The 15,424-nt window shown below is 43.3% G+C and overlaps 1 protein-coding gene across 1 annotated transcript in view; it reads right to left on the minus strand.

The window, feature by feature from the left end:
• Nucleotides 1-15,424, minus strand: part of LOC138472439 (hexokinase HKDC1-like) — a 1,340,644-nt gene that overhangs the window by 106,963 nt on the left and 1,218,257 nt on the right. Inside the window, exons 15-16 of the mRNA XM_069610606.1 lie at nt 9,298-9,481; nt 5,241-5,396 (exon numbers count right to left, since the gene is read on the minus strand). Coding sequence (XP_069466707.1) covers nt 5,241-5,396; nt 9,298-9,481 — 340 coding nt within the window. The remainder of the gene's footprint in view (nt 1-5,240; nt 5,397-9,297; nt 9,482-15,424) is intronic.

A 15,424-nucleotide genomic window follows, 5' to 3' on the forward strand; every position in this document is an offset into this window, starting at 1 on the left:
AGGTGTGCAGCAAGCACAGTAAAGAGGAAAAAGAACAGAGTGGAAAAGGCACAGAAGAATAAGAGGTGCCAGATAATTAGGAGAGGGGTTAGAGGTCAGAGTGGTCATGCCTGGAATTAGCAAACAACCAGACGTTCTCGAAAGTCTCTGATACTACCCCTCAAAAGAACTTTACAGTGAAAGGTACATCCTTACAAGAGGAACATTTTTGTTTGTAATTGTAATTTTGCATTTTCAAAGCACTTATACACTAGTGAAGTGCTTCAAAGAGCTTCAAGGCGGGAAGGGAACAATGGAATACCGTTGGCATTCTTAGGCCTTGAAGATTCTGAATGATTTAACAATAGCTAACATACTAGGCCAGAGGCATATCTACAGGTAAAGTGCTTGCCAAAAAAGAAGAAAGGAAGAGGAGGGAGAGGGGAGAAACATACAGATACAAAAACTACAGAACTGGCCTGGCGATGTTTCAGACTGCTTGGTAGTTGGTCTTCGGATGAGTCTATGCATGAGTATTTCAAGCATGACCAAGCTAGGGAGGGGAGACAGAGGGAGGGCCGGACAGACAGACTTGCAAGGCCTAGAACATTCAGTTGATGGAGAGGGAGGGGACAAGTGCGCCCGGACAAGTAGGGGCCTGGGTTAGGTGCAGAGCGGTTGCCCCTCATATGAAGCATAATGCAGTAGTGCCAGGCAGAGTGCAGAGGCCCAGAGGCAAGTGCAGGACTGGCGGGGGAGCCTGAGGCCTCTAGGGCTCTGGAGAGAAAGAAGCAAAGAGAAGGGAGGTTAGCACGGGAGTGGGAGAGAGAAGGAAGAAGAGAAGAGGTAGATCTTGAGGAGTTTCTGGAACTTAAGGAGGTCCGGCTCAAGATGGAGCGAGGTAGGTAGGCTGTTCCAGAGGGAGGCACCTGCAGAGGATAAGGATCTACCCCCAAATCTCTGTTTGGAGAAACGGCTCACACTCAGAGAGTTGGAGGAGGCCGAGCGGAGGGCTTTGGAATGAGAGTATTTGGGAAGAAAGCGTTGAAGATAGTAAGGGCCCTGGCCCCAGAAAGCCTTTTGGATTATGCACAGGGTCTTGAACCTGATCCTTGCAGCCACAGGGAGCCAGTGGAGTGATTTCAGCGCCTGAGAGATGCAGTCCCTGGGCATGAGGCCAAAGATAAATCTTGCGGTTCTGTTCTGGATAGGTTGAAGCAGACTGAGAGTAGAAGTAGGAAGATTGAGAAAGAGACTGAGCAGTAGTCCAGTCAGGAAAGAACCAGGGCTCTGGAGACAGTGAGCCTCTGGGGGAAGGTGAAAAAAGGTAGAATACCTCAGAGGAGGTATAGCTGGAAGTGAGACATTTTGGACATGTCTGAGATGTGAGAAGAGAAGGAGAGAGTAGGATAGAAGACGACCCTCAGATTTTTTGCCACACTGGTGTGTGGGGGTGCAGGACCAAGGGAGGCTGGCCAGAGTGGGAGTGGGAAAGTGGGAGCAAGGGTTCCAGTGAGGACGATCTCTGTCTTGTTGGCATTAGGGCGAGACTGTTTGCAGCACACCAGGATTGAATTGCGGACAGACAGTCCGGAATGAACGAGGAGGAGAAAGAGGCCGACGGTAGCCTGAAAGAGAGCTGTGTGTCATCTGCATAACACTGAAAGCTGGAGGTGAAGGCAGACTTCTTATGGGCCAAAGGGGCCATATAGACATTGAAAAACCAGGGAGACAGATTAGATCCCTGGGGGACACCACAAGTAGAGAGAGTGATAGCGGAGAGAAAGGACTAAAGTTTCACCTGGGAAGGAGGGTCAGATGGAAAGGACGCAAGCCACGCCAGGGCCTGATCTGTGCCCAAGATATCATGGATATGGGTTATCAGGATATTGTGGTTTACAGTATCAAAATCAGAGTAGAGGTCAAGGAGAATGAGGACACAGGGCGAGTTAGGGTCAAGGTTTAAGAGCAGGTCTTCACGGGTGTTCAGAAGAGCGGTGTCCATGCCTCTGGATGCTCTGAATCCAGACTGATGGTTATGCAGACAACCAACAGATTCAGTGTTGAGGGTAAACTGTGAGATAGCCAACTTCTCCAGGAGTTTGCCCAGGAAAAGAGTGATGGAGATTTCACTCCAGATTTCACATACACTTTGTTTGTTGAAATATGTACAGAGGGGCCTCGCCTTGGGAAGGGAACCCTGTGAGGCCTAGCAGGAACTGTGTTTTTTTTTGTTCAACTTCGTGAGAAGGTGCCTAAGCTTGGGGAGGAGAACCCTAAGATGCCTGCTAAATATATTGTTCATAAAGACATTGTTGAACTTTGTGAAAAGAGGCCTAAACTTGTGGAAGGGAACCATGAGAGGTTTCATAAGAACAGTGTTGTTTTTTTGTTTGGAACTGGAAGGATAAAAGCTTGCGGAAGGGAACCCCAAGAGACCTAGGGACCTTGTGAACTCTATTCACTTGCTGCAAGAGCCCTACGTGGAAGGTTCTAAGGGCAACCCTGTTGAATTGATCTTCTTTGAACTGGCAGAACTGCACCTATGGGTAAGGCTACCTGAAACCAGCTGTGGTTTAGATTTCCTTTTGAATCACCATTTTTCCTTTACGAAGATTCCTATCATATTTGACTTAAGAATGAGTGCAAGCATAGGTTTGGACACAGATAAACTTTAGTTTTGGACTCACAGACTCTCAACGGCCCTTAGAAGCATCAGTTGAGGGAACAGTCCTCTTAAAGTTAGAGCCAGGTAGACCTTACACCAACCCTACAAAGTTTGATAATAAAGGTTTTCAAACTGTTACTTTTGAGTCTGTGTCTCTCTTGATACCATGCCTGCCGCCCACTTGTTTTGGTGAAGCATTATCTCATTGTCTAGTGGTGTTTGCATAGCTAGCAGTCGTTATGAACTAGGATTTATGTCATGTTTGCAATATGCAAGTGGAAAAAGTAAACAATGTACAGTAGCATTTCACAACAAACAACAGCCTCATTATATGAGCATTTAGCACGCCAAGCTAACAGAGGTACATCAAGAATCCTTAATGATTTTAGACAAGACTGTAGAAGCATTCTGGAGGACATAGTTGCTGTTAATATGACATTGATGCCCGCTTAGGAGGGTGGAGATGATTGACCAACCTGGCTCAGGCCTCAGCTCGGGCTGTCTTACTTTATGTCCAGCCTCCTTAGCAGGCATGAAAGTCATTCACACCACTGGGGGTTCATCTGCATCTGGGGTGCAATGGCTTTCATTATTTTTCTTCAGGATATTCATGCTGCTTGCGCTGCCGTTCTCCAGAGGAAAAAAACAAACAACAAAAAAAGATGTCCACCGCCATATAGAAAAGGGTCTGAGTCACTTTTCTATGTCTATGGTGGTGGCCGGGAGATGGTAGGAGCACCGGGACTGGAGCACAGAGGCCGGACCTCCAGGTAAGTGGAGATGGGCGGAGGAGGTGGGAAAGGGGATCAGGGGAATTTTTGGGGAGGTAGGGCGAGGAGAGACTTCCTGTTAACTCCCCTTATAAAAAATAAAAATAAAAAGGCACCACCCGCAGAAGGGCCTCCGATGGCTAGGACAGCAGGCGGAGAATGGGGGCGAATTAACTGTTGAATACTAATCAAATGAAAGTGAAAAAAAAATGGTATTTCAAATGGGTGATAATGAAAGGTTCTATTACGAAATACAAATTATTGCAAGATACAGCAAAAGAAGAGAGGAATAAATAGTGTGTGAACTACCTTGTTAGATTCCCTAACTAAAATCTTTGTGATTTTGATGAAATTTGCTGCATTCTAGAGAGGTCTTAGCGAGAAGATCTAGAGATACTGAATTAAGAAAATCCTGCCGATACTGTAAAGAGACTGAAAATAGAAACTTGTTATCACCTTGGTGTGCAATGCCTTCATTTGAGTAATCGAAGAGAGTTTTATTTTCTGAGGTTCACTCCTCGTTTATGTATATCAAATAAACAATTTTGGAAGCGGATTCGAAGCAGAAAACACATATCTATAATTTTGGCAACTCTTACATTTCTAAACGCAGTGTTGACATTTTAAAAACGCTTGTTAACTTTTAGTAACTTAGTTTATTGATGAATTCTAAGCATGTAAACATGTTGTTTGTATCAATTGATTGTATTAATTGGTTTGTAATATAAAAAGTGTACGTTTCAATTTTAACCATCACACTGAAATAAAAACAATGTAAAAATCGCATTATGGGCGATGTGGCATTTGTTACTGACTATAAATGCAAGTGGAACTTGCTCACATAATATCTGTTCATGCAGCATATATGATATTTTACTGTGACCTTTACAGTCACTTACTGAAAACTACGCAAATTGCATAAACAAGACAGTATTTGCTTGGGCACCTAAGTTTAAGTGACATTCATTAAAAGTGCATCCACGCTCTTCTGTGTTGTGTAACATTCCAAAGATTCGGCACTAATAATCTTTCCCCCATGTAAATCCAATCACTTCAGGGTCTTCATAAAACTGCACACTCTTTAAAAGTCTAAAATATATCAGGAAATACATTTGAAGTTTTCTTTGTTATCCTTAACGTTTGCCACGAAATATAGCCATTGGGGCATTTTGTTTTGTCTTTAGACAATTTGAAAGTGTGGAATGCAGGTAGTTGTTCTTCTCACTCTTTTCAGATGTCTAGCCAATCAGTAATCAAGGAATGGAGGTTCTAATAGTAAATAACAGGCTACATTCTAGGCTTCGCTTTGTGCTATGTACACAATGCCCACTGGACATGGAGACATGGATCAGCTGTGTCAAGGGAAGCTCTAGGGGGTTCACTATTTCTTCCTCCTCAAGCTCTAAATGTGGCGGAGTCCTTACCATGATGATCTACTGTGTGCACAGTGATTTTACCCTCATTAGAGGCCTTTTCCTTTGTCACCTACCTCACAATAGAGGTGGGTGCTAACGTTTCAGAAGTCCAGAGACGTTCTATTTTGAGAACGAAGCACCTTCTGGAAAAAATGTCCAGGACTCTTTTCTGTAAATGTTTCACCTTCACCAATAACGACACGTTAAGACAAACAATGATATATCAAAAGGAAAGACTTGCAAACAAAAACCAAAAATACAAAAAAAGAAACAATGCTTTTTACAATACATCAAGACATGTGTGGTCAAATTATTTCTAACTCAAATTTCAACCTAATAAAAACAAATGTTTATACAATTGGTAATATACACGGATTTATGATAAGTTAAAGGTCATTAAAGACTTACCTTTCAATCTGAGAGAGGAATTTTGTTTCAAAAATGCCCTTTGTCCTCAAACGTTCTGAAATCTGGCCTCTGAACAGAAGTCCATTTTTTGTTAAGTCAATTAAAATGTGTCTTACTATGTCACCCAAGTACATTCCACTGGTCATTTTTTCATATCTAATATGCAAGAAAGATATTAAAAATAACAATAAAAACGAATTATTACATTTCTAATGGACAGTCTCGGATGTGTTTAGATTCTCTGAAACAATGTTATAGGGAAGTAAAAACCCATAGACATTGCCAGAAAAGTACTTAATTTGCAGAGATGACAGGATTATGGAACTAACCTAATAAACATTTAAATTCACCAGATATAGTTTGCTATGCAGCCATATATTGCCTCTATATTGTCTCTATCCCACTCCTCCCTTACATCTGCGATAGGTGAAAAAATGTAAGTTTTGATTTAAATGTACACTTTTCATCTAGAGCAAACTCAGCAGTGCCTGGCTCTTCCTTTCCGCAGTGTTCCATCATGTAAACAGTGATAGTTGCTGGGTAGCTGATGGTAGGGGTAGCCGTGTGCCTGCCATCGTTTCATGAAGGACTTAAAGCTTGGGGCATGCTGGAAATCCTGTTTGAACAAAATTAGTTTCCATCCCTGTTCACACAACCGCAGCGGAATGCTGGCTTCTCTTCCACCTTTAAAAGGAATGCTGCGAAGTACAGGTGAAATATAGTTGCCGGCAGTTTGGTGTGTGGACTGAAGGATTTCACACAGTGGCCAAGAGTGGCAAGAAGTTGGCGCAGTGGCCCTTACACTAAGAAAGCAGGGGATGGAGAAATGTGGCACCTGGTGTTGGTTTATTAACACTTTAAATGCATGCCATGAAGTGCCCTGCGGGAGAGGCGCATTTAGGTCAGTGCCAGTGCCATCCTGATATCCGGTCATGGTTGCTATGACAAAACAGGGTAAGAGGCCTGCCCGTTCCCGATAGTTGGTAATGAGCTCTCATTTCATGTATTTATTTATTCGTTAATTATGATTATAGCTCAGAGCTTTAACATAATACATTTACATTCGAATTCATAGAACAGTTAGCAAATGGCAAATAAAACAAATAAAACAGATAGCATTCATACAGTAAAAAGTGTTGCATTGTTACGTAAATGAGTGATTTCTTCGGGTATAAAACAATCGCTCGGATTTACTTACAAAAGTTCTTAAAATGTATCTAGATTTGATTTCATCAACTCATTACACAAAGTGACATTTATAAAATAACGTTCATAAAATTCATATAATAATTTCATGGAGGCTCCATGAAATTCATGAGGTTAGTACTAGCTTTCCAAGTCTCATAGTAAGTGAATAGATCATGGAGCTTTCACTGCACAGATCAGGAAGTTACCATATCTCAAATTCAATGTGCTAAAAAACAAACGCATTATTAAAATCCATATTGCATAATTGCAATTTCATAATGGATAGTCAATGTGTCGCGAAAATGTACAGATTCGTTAATCACTGTTAGATGTATTTTTTCTTATACGTTACAAGTCCCTACTTTACCATGTTTTAGGAGTTCCTTCCAAATGCTAAAAAGTGCACAGTGCATTGATTTATGGCCTGAGTTCAAGCAGTAACACCAAAAAGACTGATTTCATAGTGTTGGGATCGGAGAAGAATGCTCCCAACCTATTTACATATAGAGGGCCATGTTCCCTGCACTCCTTTAGGACAGCAGTCTCCAAGTAGTTCCCACGCCCACAAGAGTGGCAAAGCCTCGCCTCCTTTGGAATATCCTGCTTCAGACCAAGTACCGACAGTACAGGCAACTTGCCAATTCGTAGGAGGAGCAAATATCTGCCTTATTCGGGCAATGGGCACAAGAACAGGTATCCCTGGGATGCTTTATAGCTATGTACCAGTTGTTGCATTAGGCTATGATAGCTGCTTAGAGTAGCCAAGTGTGCATAGTTTTTGCACCAATCCCATTGCTCAATTTTGTGGGCTGCTTCCCTAGTCAGAACATGCAGACTTCACTCCATGGCATGCTTCCAGCTCGCATTAGCAAAGTCATCAAATGCCAAGGACGCAAGTGTTACAGATTTTATAGAGGGTGTTCTTTTGCCCAGTACGTTCAACAGAGGACAAATCGGGATCTTACAGGACTTTAGATATAATGGACAACGTTTTTTGATTACCAGAGATGAGAGAGAAGTAAGACCCAATTCAAGGCGTAACGTCTCTATTGGACGCTATGCCCGAGCCCCAGCATTTTTTGCAAAAATCTTCCCTCCAATGGTTTCAACCATGTTAGGTACTTCATGCTAAGTGCATCCAGGCCATAGAGCAGTGAGGAACGAAAGCATTGTTTACAAAGTGTCAGGATGCGTTTGAGGCTAAAACCGGAAGCAGATCGTACACATTGTGATATATTTAGTTTAGAGATAGCCTTGTGCTTTCTTACCTTCCTCAACTCCGCAATCAGACTTCGTGGTGAATTCCACTCCCAGGTACTTATAGCAATGGACTTGCTGTATGACCTTTCCACTGATGACCAATGTGGGAATCGTCACAGGTTTGTGTGAGAAGTGCATTAGCTTGGTCTTTTCAAAATTCATTTGGAGGTCATGCTCTGAGGCATATTTTAGCAATTCACCCATAGCTCTCTTTAGCCCTGAGTCAAAGATGGTTAAAATGGCCTCAAATGGCTGTCCATATGATTCCAAACATTTTATTATGGTATCCGGTTAAATTGTCAAAAACATATTTTCGAAATGCCATTTTGTAAAAAAAAAATGCAGTTTTTTTTCCAAATTATATTTTTTTTATTTGATATGTTTTATTTTAGTTTCGTTAGTAAAAAAAAACTGTTAATTAAAAAATAACGGGTGGTTGGGGGCGGAACCCCCTATTTAAAAAATAAAATTAAAAAAAAACATTTGAAAAAAAGAATTCGGCAATTTTGTGTCGACAAAATGGCATTTCGAAAATATGGCGTTAGAAAAAATCACTATGAACCCTTCGTATACATTCATTTCTGCAGTCCTGATCTATGGTACACCTTTATGGATCTACATGCATCCAACCTATCACAACCACGTATGTTCCCTTCCACTTCATCGTCTTTCCCATCTTCTTATCTTCTCTCTACCCGGGCAGGGGCAAAATACATCAACCTTCAGACAAACCTAAACGCTCTGAGACCACTACTCGCGTGTTTAGAGGGGGTATAATATCCCTGTTGCATAACATAACAATTACTGTATGTGGGATTCCATATCACATGCAGTAATTACCTCCACATAATGAGTTAAAACTAAAGTGTACCTGGAATTTGTATCTCTACCAACGAGGTAAAGATAAACATTTTAATGTTTCCACTGATGTTCTTAACAAGTTTGTTTCTTTACTGAAGTTAAGCACAAGTGTGTCAGTCACTTCCATGCAGCAAAAAAGGTTTTGGTATGGTAGCAAAAAAGGCCTCTATGATGCCCACCTTGGCATTTATGAAATGTAATGCACAAAAAGCTCAGAATGTACCCTTGTATCCCTACAAACATGCACAGTAATGGAATGATCCACTTCTATACATAATCCATTTCCATTCACTAAATGAGGATTGGAATGGTTAAGAAACAATGCAAACATTGCATATGTCTATTCAGAAATCCTTGATGCAGTACATCTGCATTCGTTACTGCCAGCATTGTGAATTATCCATAAGTAGGCAAAGCTCCAGAAATAACACATGTGCTAACTAATTACACCATGCATTCATGTCATTCAGAAATCTGCCAAATGTTTAATTAGGGTCTGCTTGTTTTTACATTACCATCTTTCTAATAATAAGGCCCTTAATGCTTGCATAGTAAACACTATTCACCCACATATAACAAACATTTGACTACATCGCATGTACAAATATTATTCATACATTTTGTTGACTAGAATCTGACCTCATCAGCATGGATCCACTTGTGTCTAGACTGAACTGTTCCTGAAATCACCCTTTAATATTCATGTACTTACAGTGCGGAGCAGAACAATACGATGAACGCTAGCTACCTTTGTTTTCCAACATTTAATGATTCTTCATCCACTTCTTTGTCATATTTAGTTCTGATATTCTCAATACAGTCATTGTCGCCAAATCCTCCCCATTCTGTATTGATGCACATTTTTCCTTCTTTGCCTTCCAGAAATTCTATATTCTCCATCTCTTCCATGTAACATACATTGCTTCCAGTGCCTAGAACAAAAATACCATACAATGATATGTTTAACTTATTTAAAACATCAGTTTACTGTTGAACACAATATATGGCTATACCAAACAGACTATTTTTGCATTAAACAAGAGGACCCCAAAAAGATAATGGAAAAACGCACACTATTCTTCATTCTACAGGAAAGTTGATAGTATACACATATCTCTAATCACATGTTATTGAATGTGCTATACCTAATTGATCCATATTAGAATTTTGAATCCCACGTACATTGCAAAGTAGATTTTACTAGTTGCTTGTCAGTGCTTCACTTGACCACATTCAATTTGACGTCTCACTTGCTGCTAAATCCTACGGTCTACACCCTATCCTTATCTTTCACGGCTTCTGAGCAGTGTTTGGAACGACCAAGCACGTGCTTCTCATTTCAGCCTCTCAATGACACCTTCTCAATCAACCCCATAATGCGGTGCTTAAAGGCTACTTGGCCCTTCTTTTTACTGCATATTTTCCTGCCCCCCGTTATCTACTAGTAATATACATTAATCTGAGTCCTTCCCATCTGCCTCTCATCACTTGACTGTAATGGGAGTTCCCTCCTTGAGACAGCAACTGACTTGTTAAGCAATTTCGCCTCGAGACATAGGCAAAACAACCTCCTCCCCTTGGTAGGTCATGTCTATCATACTTCTGCCCCATATTCTAACTTTCTGTATGTTTGCTTAAAAGCTGTGCACCACGTATGACCAGTCCCAGTGCAGGTGACGAGGGCAGAAGAATGCAATAAGGAGAAGCAGAACTCAGAATAATGAATATTACTGGCAATGCCTCTTTATGCCCTTTCCTTGCCCCATTCCTTAACTATGAGGACACAGACCTTTGCCAATAAAGCACAATGAAGGTACTTCTAGAGAGGTAGCTTGATGAAAACATATAAAGGACCATACCCATTATTGTGCTGCGTGAAGTGCAGCGGGACCAAGGGATGGAGAACGATCCACAGAGTTCTGGAGGCTCTATTGGTCCACACATGTTAAGGCAGAAGCTTACCTGGTTGACCTACACATTTTGCATAGGGATGCCAGCCCCCTTGTATACATTAGTGTCGGTAGTGTGCAACCATCTAGTTGCTGGGAGCACATTTCACAGAGAAGGGACGTTAAAGTGCCCTTCTCAGTGAAATGCCCAAGGAAAAAAAACATTTCCATCCCTGTTTAAGCGATGGAAATACAACTGTGGCAGGGGTGGTTTAAACCATGGCTGTCAGACTTAAAAACAAAATCATGATAGAGTCAGAAATTGAACCTCCCCCTGCACCTGTTTCAAAAGGCGCAGGGGGGACGACCCTCATTACATGGCATTTAAAAGCGTATCCTGTTTGTGAATTCAGGATGTACTTTTAAATGCATCAAAATGCTCCCTTATTTGTGCAAATGCACAGGGGGGTGGGGGGGGAGCATCTCAATGAGCGAGATGCCTTTTGTGAATAGTGCTGTTCCCTTTCTGGCGCAAGTGAAGAGATGTGCTTGCACGTCTCCTCACTTGGCGACAAAACCGTTTTGAGAATATGGCCAAAAGACAAAGCGTGAATCAGACTGTGCATATAGAAGGAAGAATTGTATTCTGATCGATTGCTGCGGAATGTAGAACAACCTTAGGAACAAAAGTCAATGTTCACCTGACCACCAAATCATCTGAGCTTAAGGAAAGATGGGGCTCTGAACAAATCTGAAGCCTCAACTCTTCTAGTCAGCATGCCAAGGTAATGACCATCAGAAATAAGACCTTCATTCTATGCACGTTTAAGTGGACATAATCAAAAGGTGCAAACAACAAATTACTTACCCCTGGTAATGTTCTTTCGACTGGATGTTCCTCCCACGTATTTCTCATCTTTGACATATTCCCATCCAGGGTCAACTTCTTTGGAAATGTTTTCACAGCAAAGAGCGACGTCGCATCATTGATCTCATGTCCCTCGTGGCCTCAGTCTGCCATCGAGTATAATGTCGATGTCGGTATATAAAGCATGAACCACGCCCGTTACTTCAGTTCTTAGTTTTGCCCCTCTCGTATGCACAGACATCTCTAAGGCCAGAAGAAGATTTGGCATTGGAAAAGAGGTAGAGGAGCAGGTTGACAGGGTGATGAGGAATACGTGGGAGGAACATCCAGTCGAAAGAACAATACCAGGGGTAAGTAATTTGTTTTCCAAGGGATTGTGCCCGCCCACGTATTCTTCATCTTTGATACACTCACAGAGCTGCGTGTTGTAGGAGGTGAAAACAGAGAACTTACTTTTCATTAATGCTGTGCAAAACAGCTTTCCCAAACCTCACCTACTGACCTGACACATAGTCCAGGCAATAATGCTTTTTGAAGATATGAAGAGAAGACCAAGTTGCAGCACTACAGATGACCTGCACTGGTACATTGCAAAGTCGAAGTAGTAGCCACACATCTGGAAGAATGAGCTTGTAAGCCAATATTTTATTTATTTATTTATTAAATTGTGTTTCTAAGCGCACACATGGGAGCAGGGAGGGAACATGGGAAAGAAAGGCAAATATAACAATGAAGAGAGGAGAGAGGCAGTCCCACTAGGCCTTGTCAGCATTCAGAATGTGCAATTGCAGGGAGGTAGATGGGATAAGGGAAAGGGGGTAAGTGCTAGCTGCTCCACTGTGGAAGTGCTAGGAGGTAAATGTGCCTGGAAGAGATCACTTGATGAGAGTGGTCAGCTGCAAATAATAAGTGCAAGGAAATCTTTGGCGTCTAATAATCCAACGGGATAAAGTTTGCTTGGTTACAGCTTGTCCCAGCTTGTGATTAGTATATCTCACAAAAAGCTGATTGTCCTGTCTGAGGGACTCATTACGGCCATGCCGCTCCCGTAATGAATGGTGCCGGTACGGGACCGGCACCCTTCATTACGGGTCGCCCTATTACGAGGATCCCTTGCGGGACCCGGTAACGGCGCCTGGTAAAACCAGGCGTCCTTTGCGGGTCCCGCGAGGGGACCAGGGAGCTAATAACGGGCCTGTTATTAGCGGGCCCGTTATTAGCTCCCTCCCCATTCCCCTTAAGCCCTATGGGGGCTCAAATGGAAATGGCGATGGGTTTTTCCAATGAGGACTTACTGGGTCCGTCAAGGTTGGAATAGCCCAGTAAGTCCTCATTGGAGGAACCCGGTACTGGAACCCGGTATGGAGTCAGCCATGCCCTTATTAAGGGCATGGCTGCCTCCATACTCGTAATGAGGCCCTGAGTGTTCCTAGTCTATTGCTGTAGAAACTCAATGCCCTTTTTGGATCTAGGTGATGAAGCCTCTCCTCTTTAGAAGTATGTGGCGGCGGATAAAAAGTAGGAAGCACAATCTTCTACGCCAAATAAAATTTGGAGACCACATTCGGTAGAAAGGAAGGACGGACCCTTAACACAACCTTTTCCTTGTAAAAGGTGGTAAACAGAGGATTACAAGATTAAAAAGGCAGTTTAGCATCCTTAAAGGACATGAATGGAGAGGCTCAAATGGAACTCCCATGAGAAACCTTAGCACGAGATTTAGATCCCAAACTGGTATGGAGAGGCTCAAATGGAACTCCCATGAGAAACCTTAGCACCAGATTTAGATCCCAAACTGGTACAATAAATGGGACGGGGGAAAATGTTGGTTAACCCCTTCAGAAATGGGATCATGATAGGGACTTTAAAATACGAATCCTGCTCTGGCGAGTACTTCAAAATAGACAACGCTGCCAAATATCCTTTTGTCGTCGCACCCTGCGCCCCTGATGGGCAAAATGAAGCAAAAAGGACAGCACCACTGGTGTGTCACAAGAGAAAGAGTCAATATTCTTAGCTCTGCAACAGCGGCAAAACTTGTTCCAACTGCAGTGGTACAGAGAATTTGCTGCTGGCCTTCTGGCTGAAAGCAACACCTCAATTATGTCTTCGAGAGATCCAATCATTGTATCTTAACCTCTTAGAAACCAGGCGTGAAGGTTCAGGGTCCTGATTTCTGGGTGAAGAATCCAACCCCCTTCTTGCGAGAGCAGCTCCTCTCATTGGGGGAAGACGATTTGGAGGGCAGGTGGACCTGTACAGAAGGTCCGGGTACCACGTTCTGCTCGCCCAATCCGGGGCAATGAGGATCATGGGATTCCCAAACTTCCTCAACCTCCTGATGACATGAGGAAGGACAGTCCACTATGAACGCGTCTCCCAGAACTCTCTGAGGAAATTCCCTGGAGCAGAACAGGTTGCACTTCCTGTTGACAATGTACGTGAACAGGTCCACTTGAGCGGTTCCCCAAAGGGTGAAGATCTCTTGGAGGACTTCCTGAGCTAGTTCCCACTTGTGGGAGACTGTGCTCTGCCTGCTCAGAGCATCCCTCACTGTGTTCTTCTGTCTGGCTAGGTGGATGGTCGACAGAGAGATTCCTTCTTGCAGTGCCCAAAACCAGAGCTGCATTGCCTCTCTGCACAGTGGTGGTGACCCTACACCTCCTCTCTTGTTGAGGTAATGCCTCGCCACCATGTTGTCCGTCATTGTCTGGCAGAAAAGCCATCCGCGCTAGTCTGATTACCCTCAGCTCCAAGAGGTTGATGTGTAGCTTATACTCCGATGGAAACCAGTGACCGCTGATTGCCAGATCGTTGGGATGAGCTCCACACCTGTGAGGATGGTATCCGTAACTACTGTTATCTCCGGCCATTGTGCCAAAAGGGTTCCCCTTTCAGCACATTCTCCTGATAAACCCCCATAGGAGATCCTGCGTGACCTTGCTCAGGACCTAAACTAGATCTGTCATTCTGCCGAAGAACTGTGACCACTGCGATCTGATGGCCCATTGAAGGGACCTCATTCTCAGAAGGGCTTCTGGCATCAGAGAAGTGCAGGGTGCAATGAAACCAAGCAAACGCAGAAAGTCAAAGGGCAGTAGATATTGGGCATCTCAAAACTTCATGACCATCTGCTGAAGATGTTGAGTCCTCACCTCCGCTGTCAAGGCTTTCCTCAAGGTAGTATACAGGGCAGCTTCAATTAATTGAAGCTTCTGAGAAGGCATCATGCGTGACTTCTTGAAATTGATGGAGAAGCCCAGCTTGTGTAGGGAGTGGCAGGTGATGCTGAGATGTTGCAGGACCTGTTCCAGGGAATGGGCCCTGACTAGCCAATTGTCCAGTTAGGGGTAGATGTGAATCCCTCCCCTCCTTAGACTTTCTGCCACTACTGCCATCAATTTGGTGAAACCCCTCATACAGCGGTGAGCTCGAATGGCAGAACTCAAAACTGAAAATGAGAACTGCCAATGGCGAGCCTCAGGTACTGGTATGAGCAAGCACATGGAAGTAAGCATCCTGAAGGTCCAATGATACCATCCAATCCTGGACCTGGAAGGCCTGGAGGATCTGAGAAAGAGTGACCATCTTGAACTTGTGCTTCTTGAGGAACATGTTCAAGCATCTCAAGTCCAAGATTGGACTCAATCCTCAATGTCTGTGGGGCTCAAACATCAGAAGTAATGCCCTGCCATTCTTCGAGATGCTGAGAAAGCCTGCCCCCCACTACAGTCCTGTGGACCAAGGAATCAGAGAGGTTTTGGTGCAGCAGTGGTGGTTGCTGAAGGCAAGGAAGTTGCAGCTGCTTGAGTGGACTTACCATTGCGTCCTCATCCACCACAAGGACATTTCCTCTGATCCCTTTTGTGTGCTCTGAACCCTTGTCCTTCTGACTGATGAAAAATAGTGAAAGGACCAACCTCTCCAACCTTGAGAAGCTGTGTAGGTCTGCTGTGGTTGCAGAATTGCTGCACCAAGTGATTTTGCTGCTGCCTTCAAGGACTGTAGCTTTTCCAAGATTTCATCCGCCTTGGAGCCAAAGAAATGGGAGCCGTTGAATGGCATCTTCAGAAGCCTTGTCTGGACTTATGGTGCAAAGCCAGCCTTGTGCAACCAGG

Source organism: Ambystoma mexicanum, chromosome 8 (genome assembly GCF_040938575.1).
Source record: "Ambystoma mexicanum isolate Mex_15411 chromosome 8, UKY_AmexF1_1, whole genome shotgun sequence".
NCBI classification, from domain to species: Eukaryota; Metazoa; Chordata; class Amphibia; order Caudata; family Ambystomatidae; genus Ambystoma; species Ambystoma mexicanum.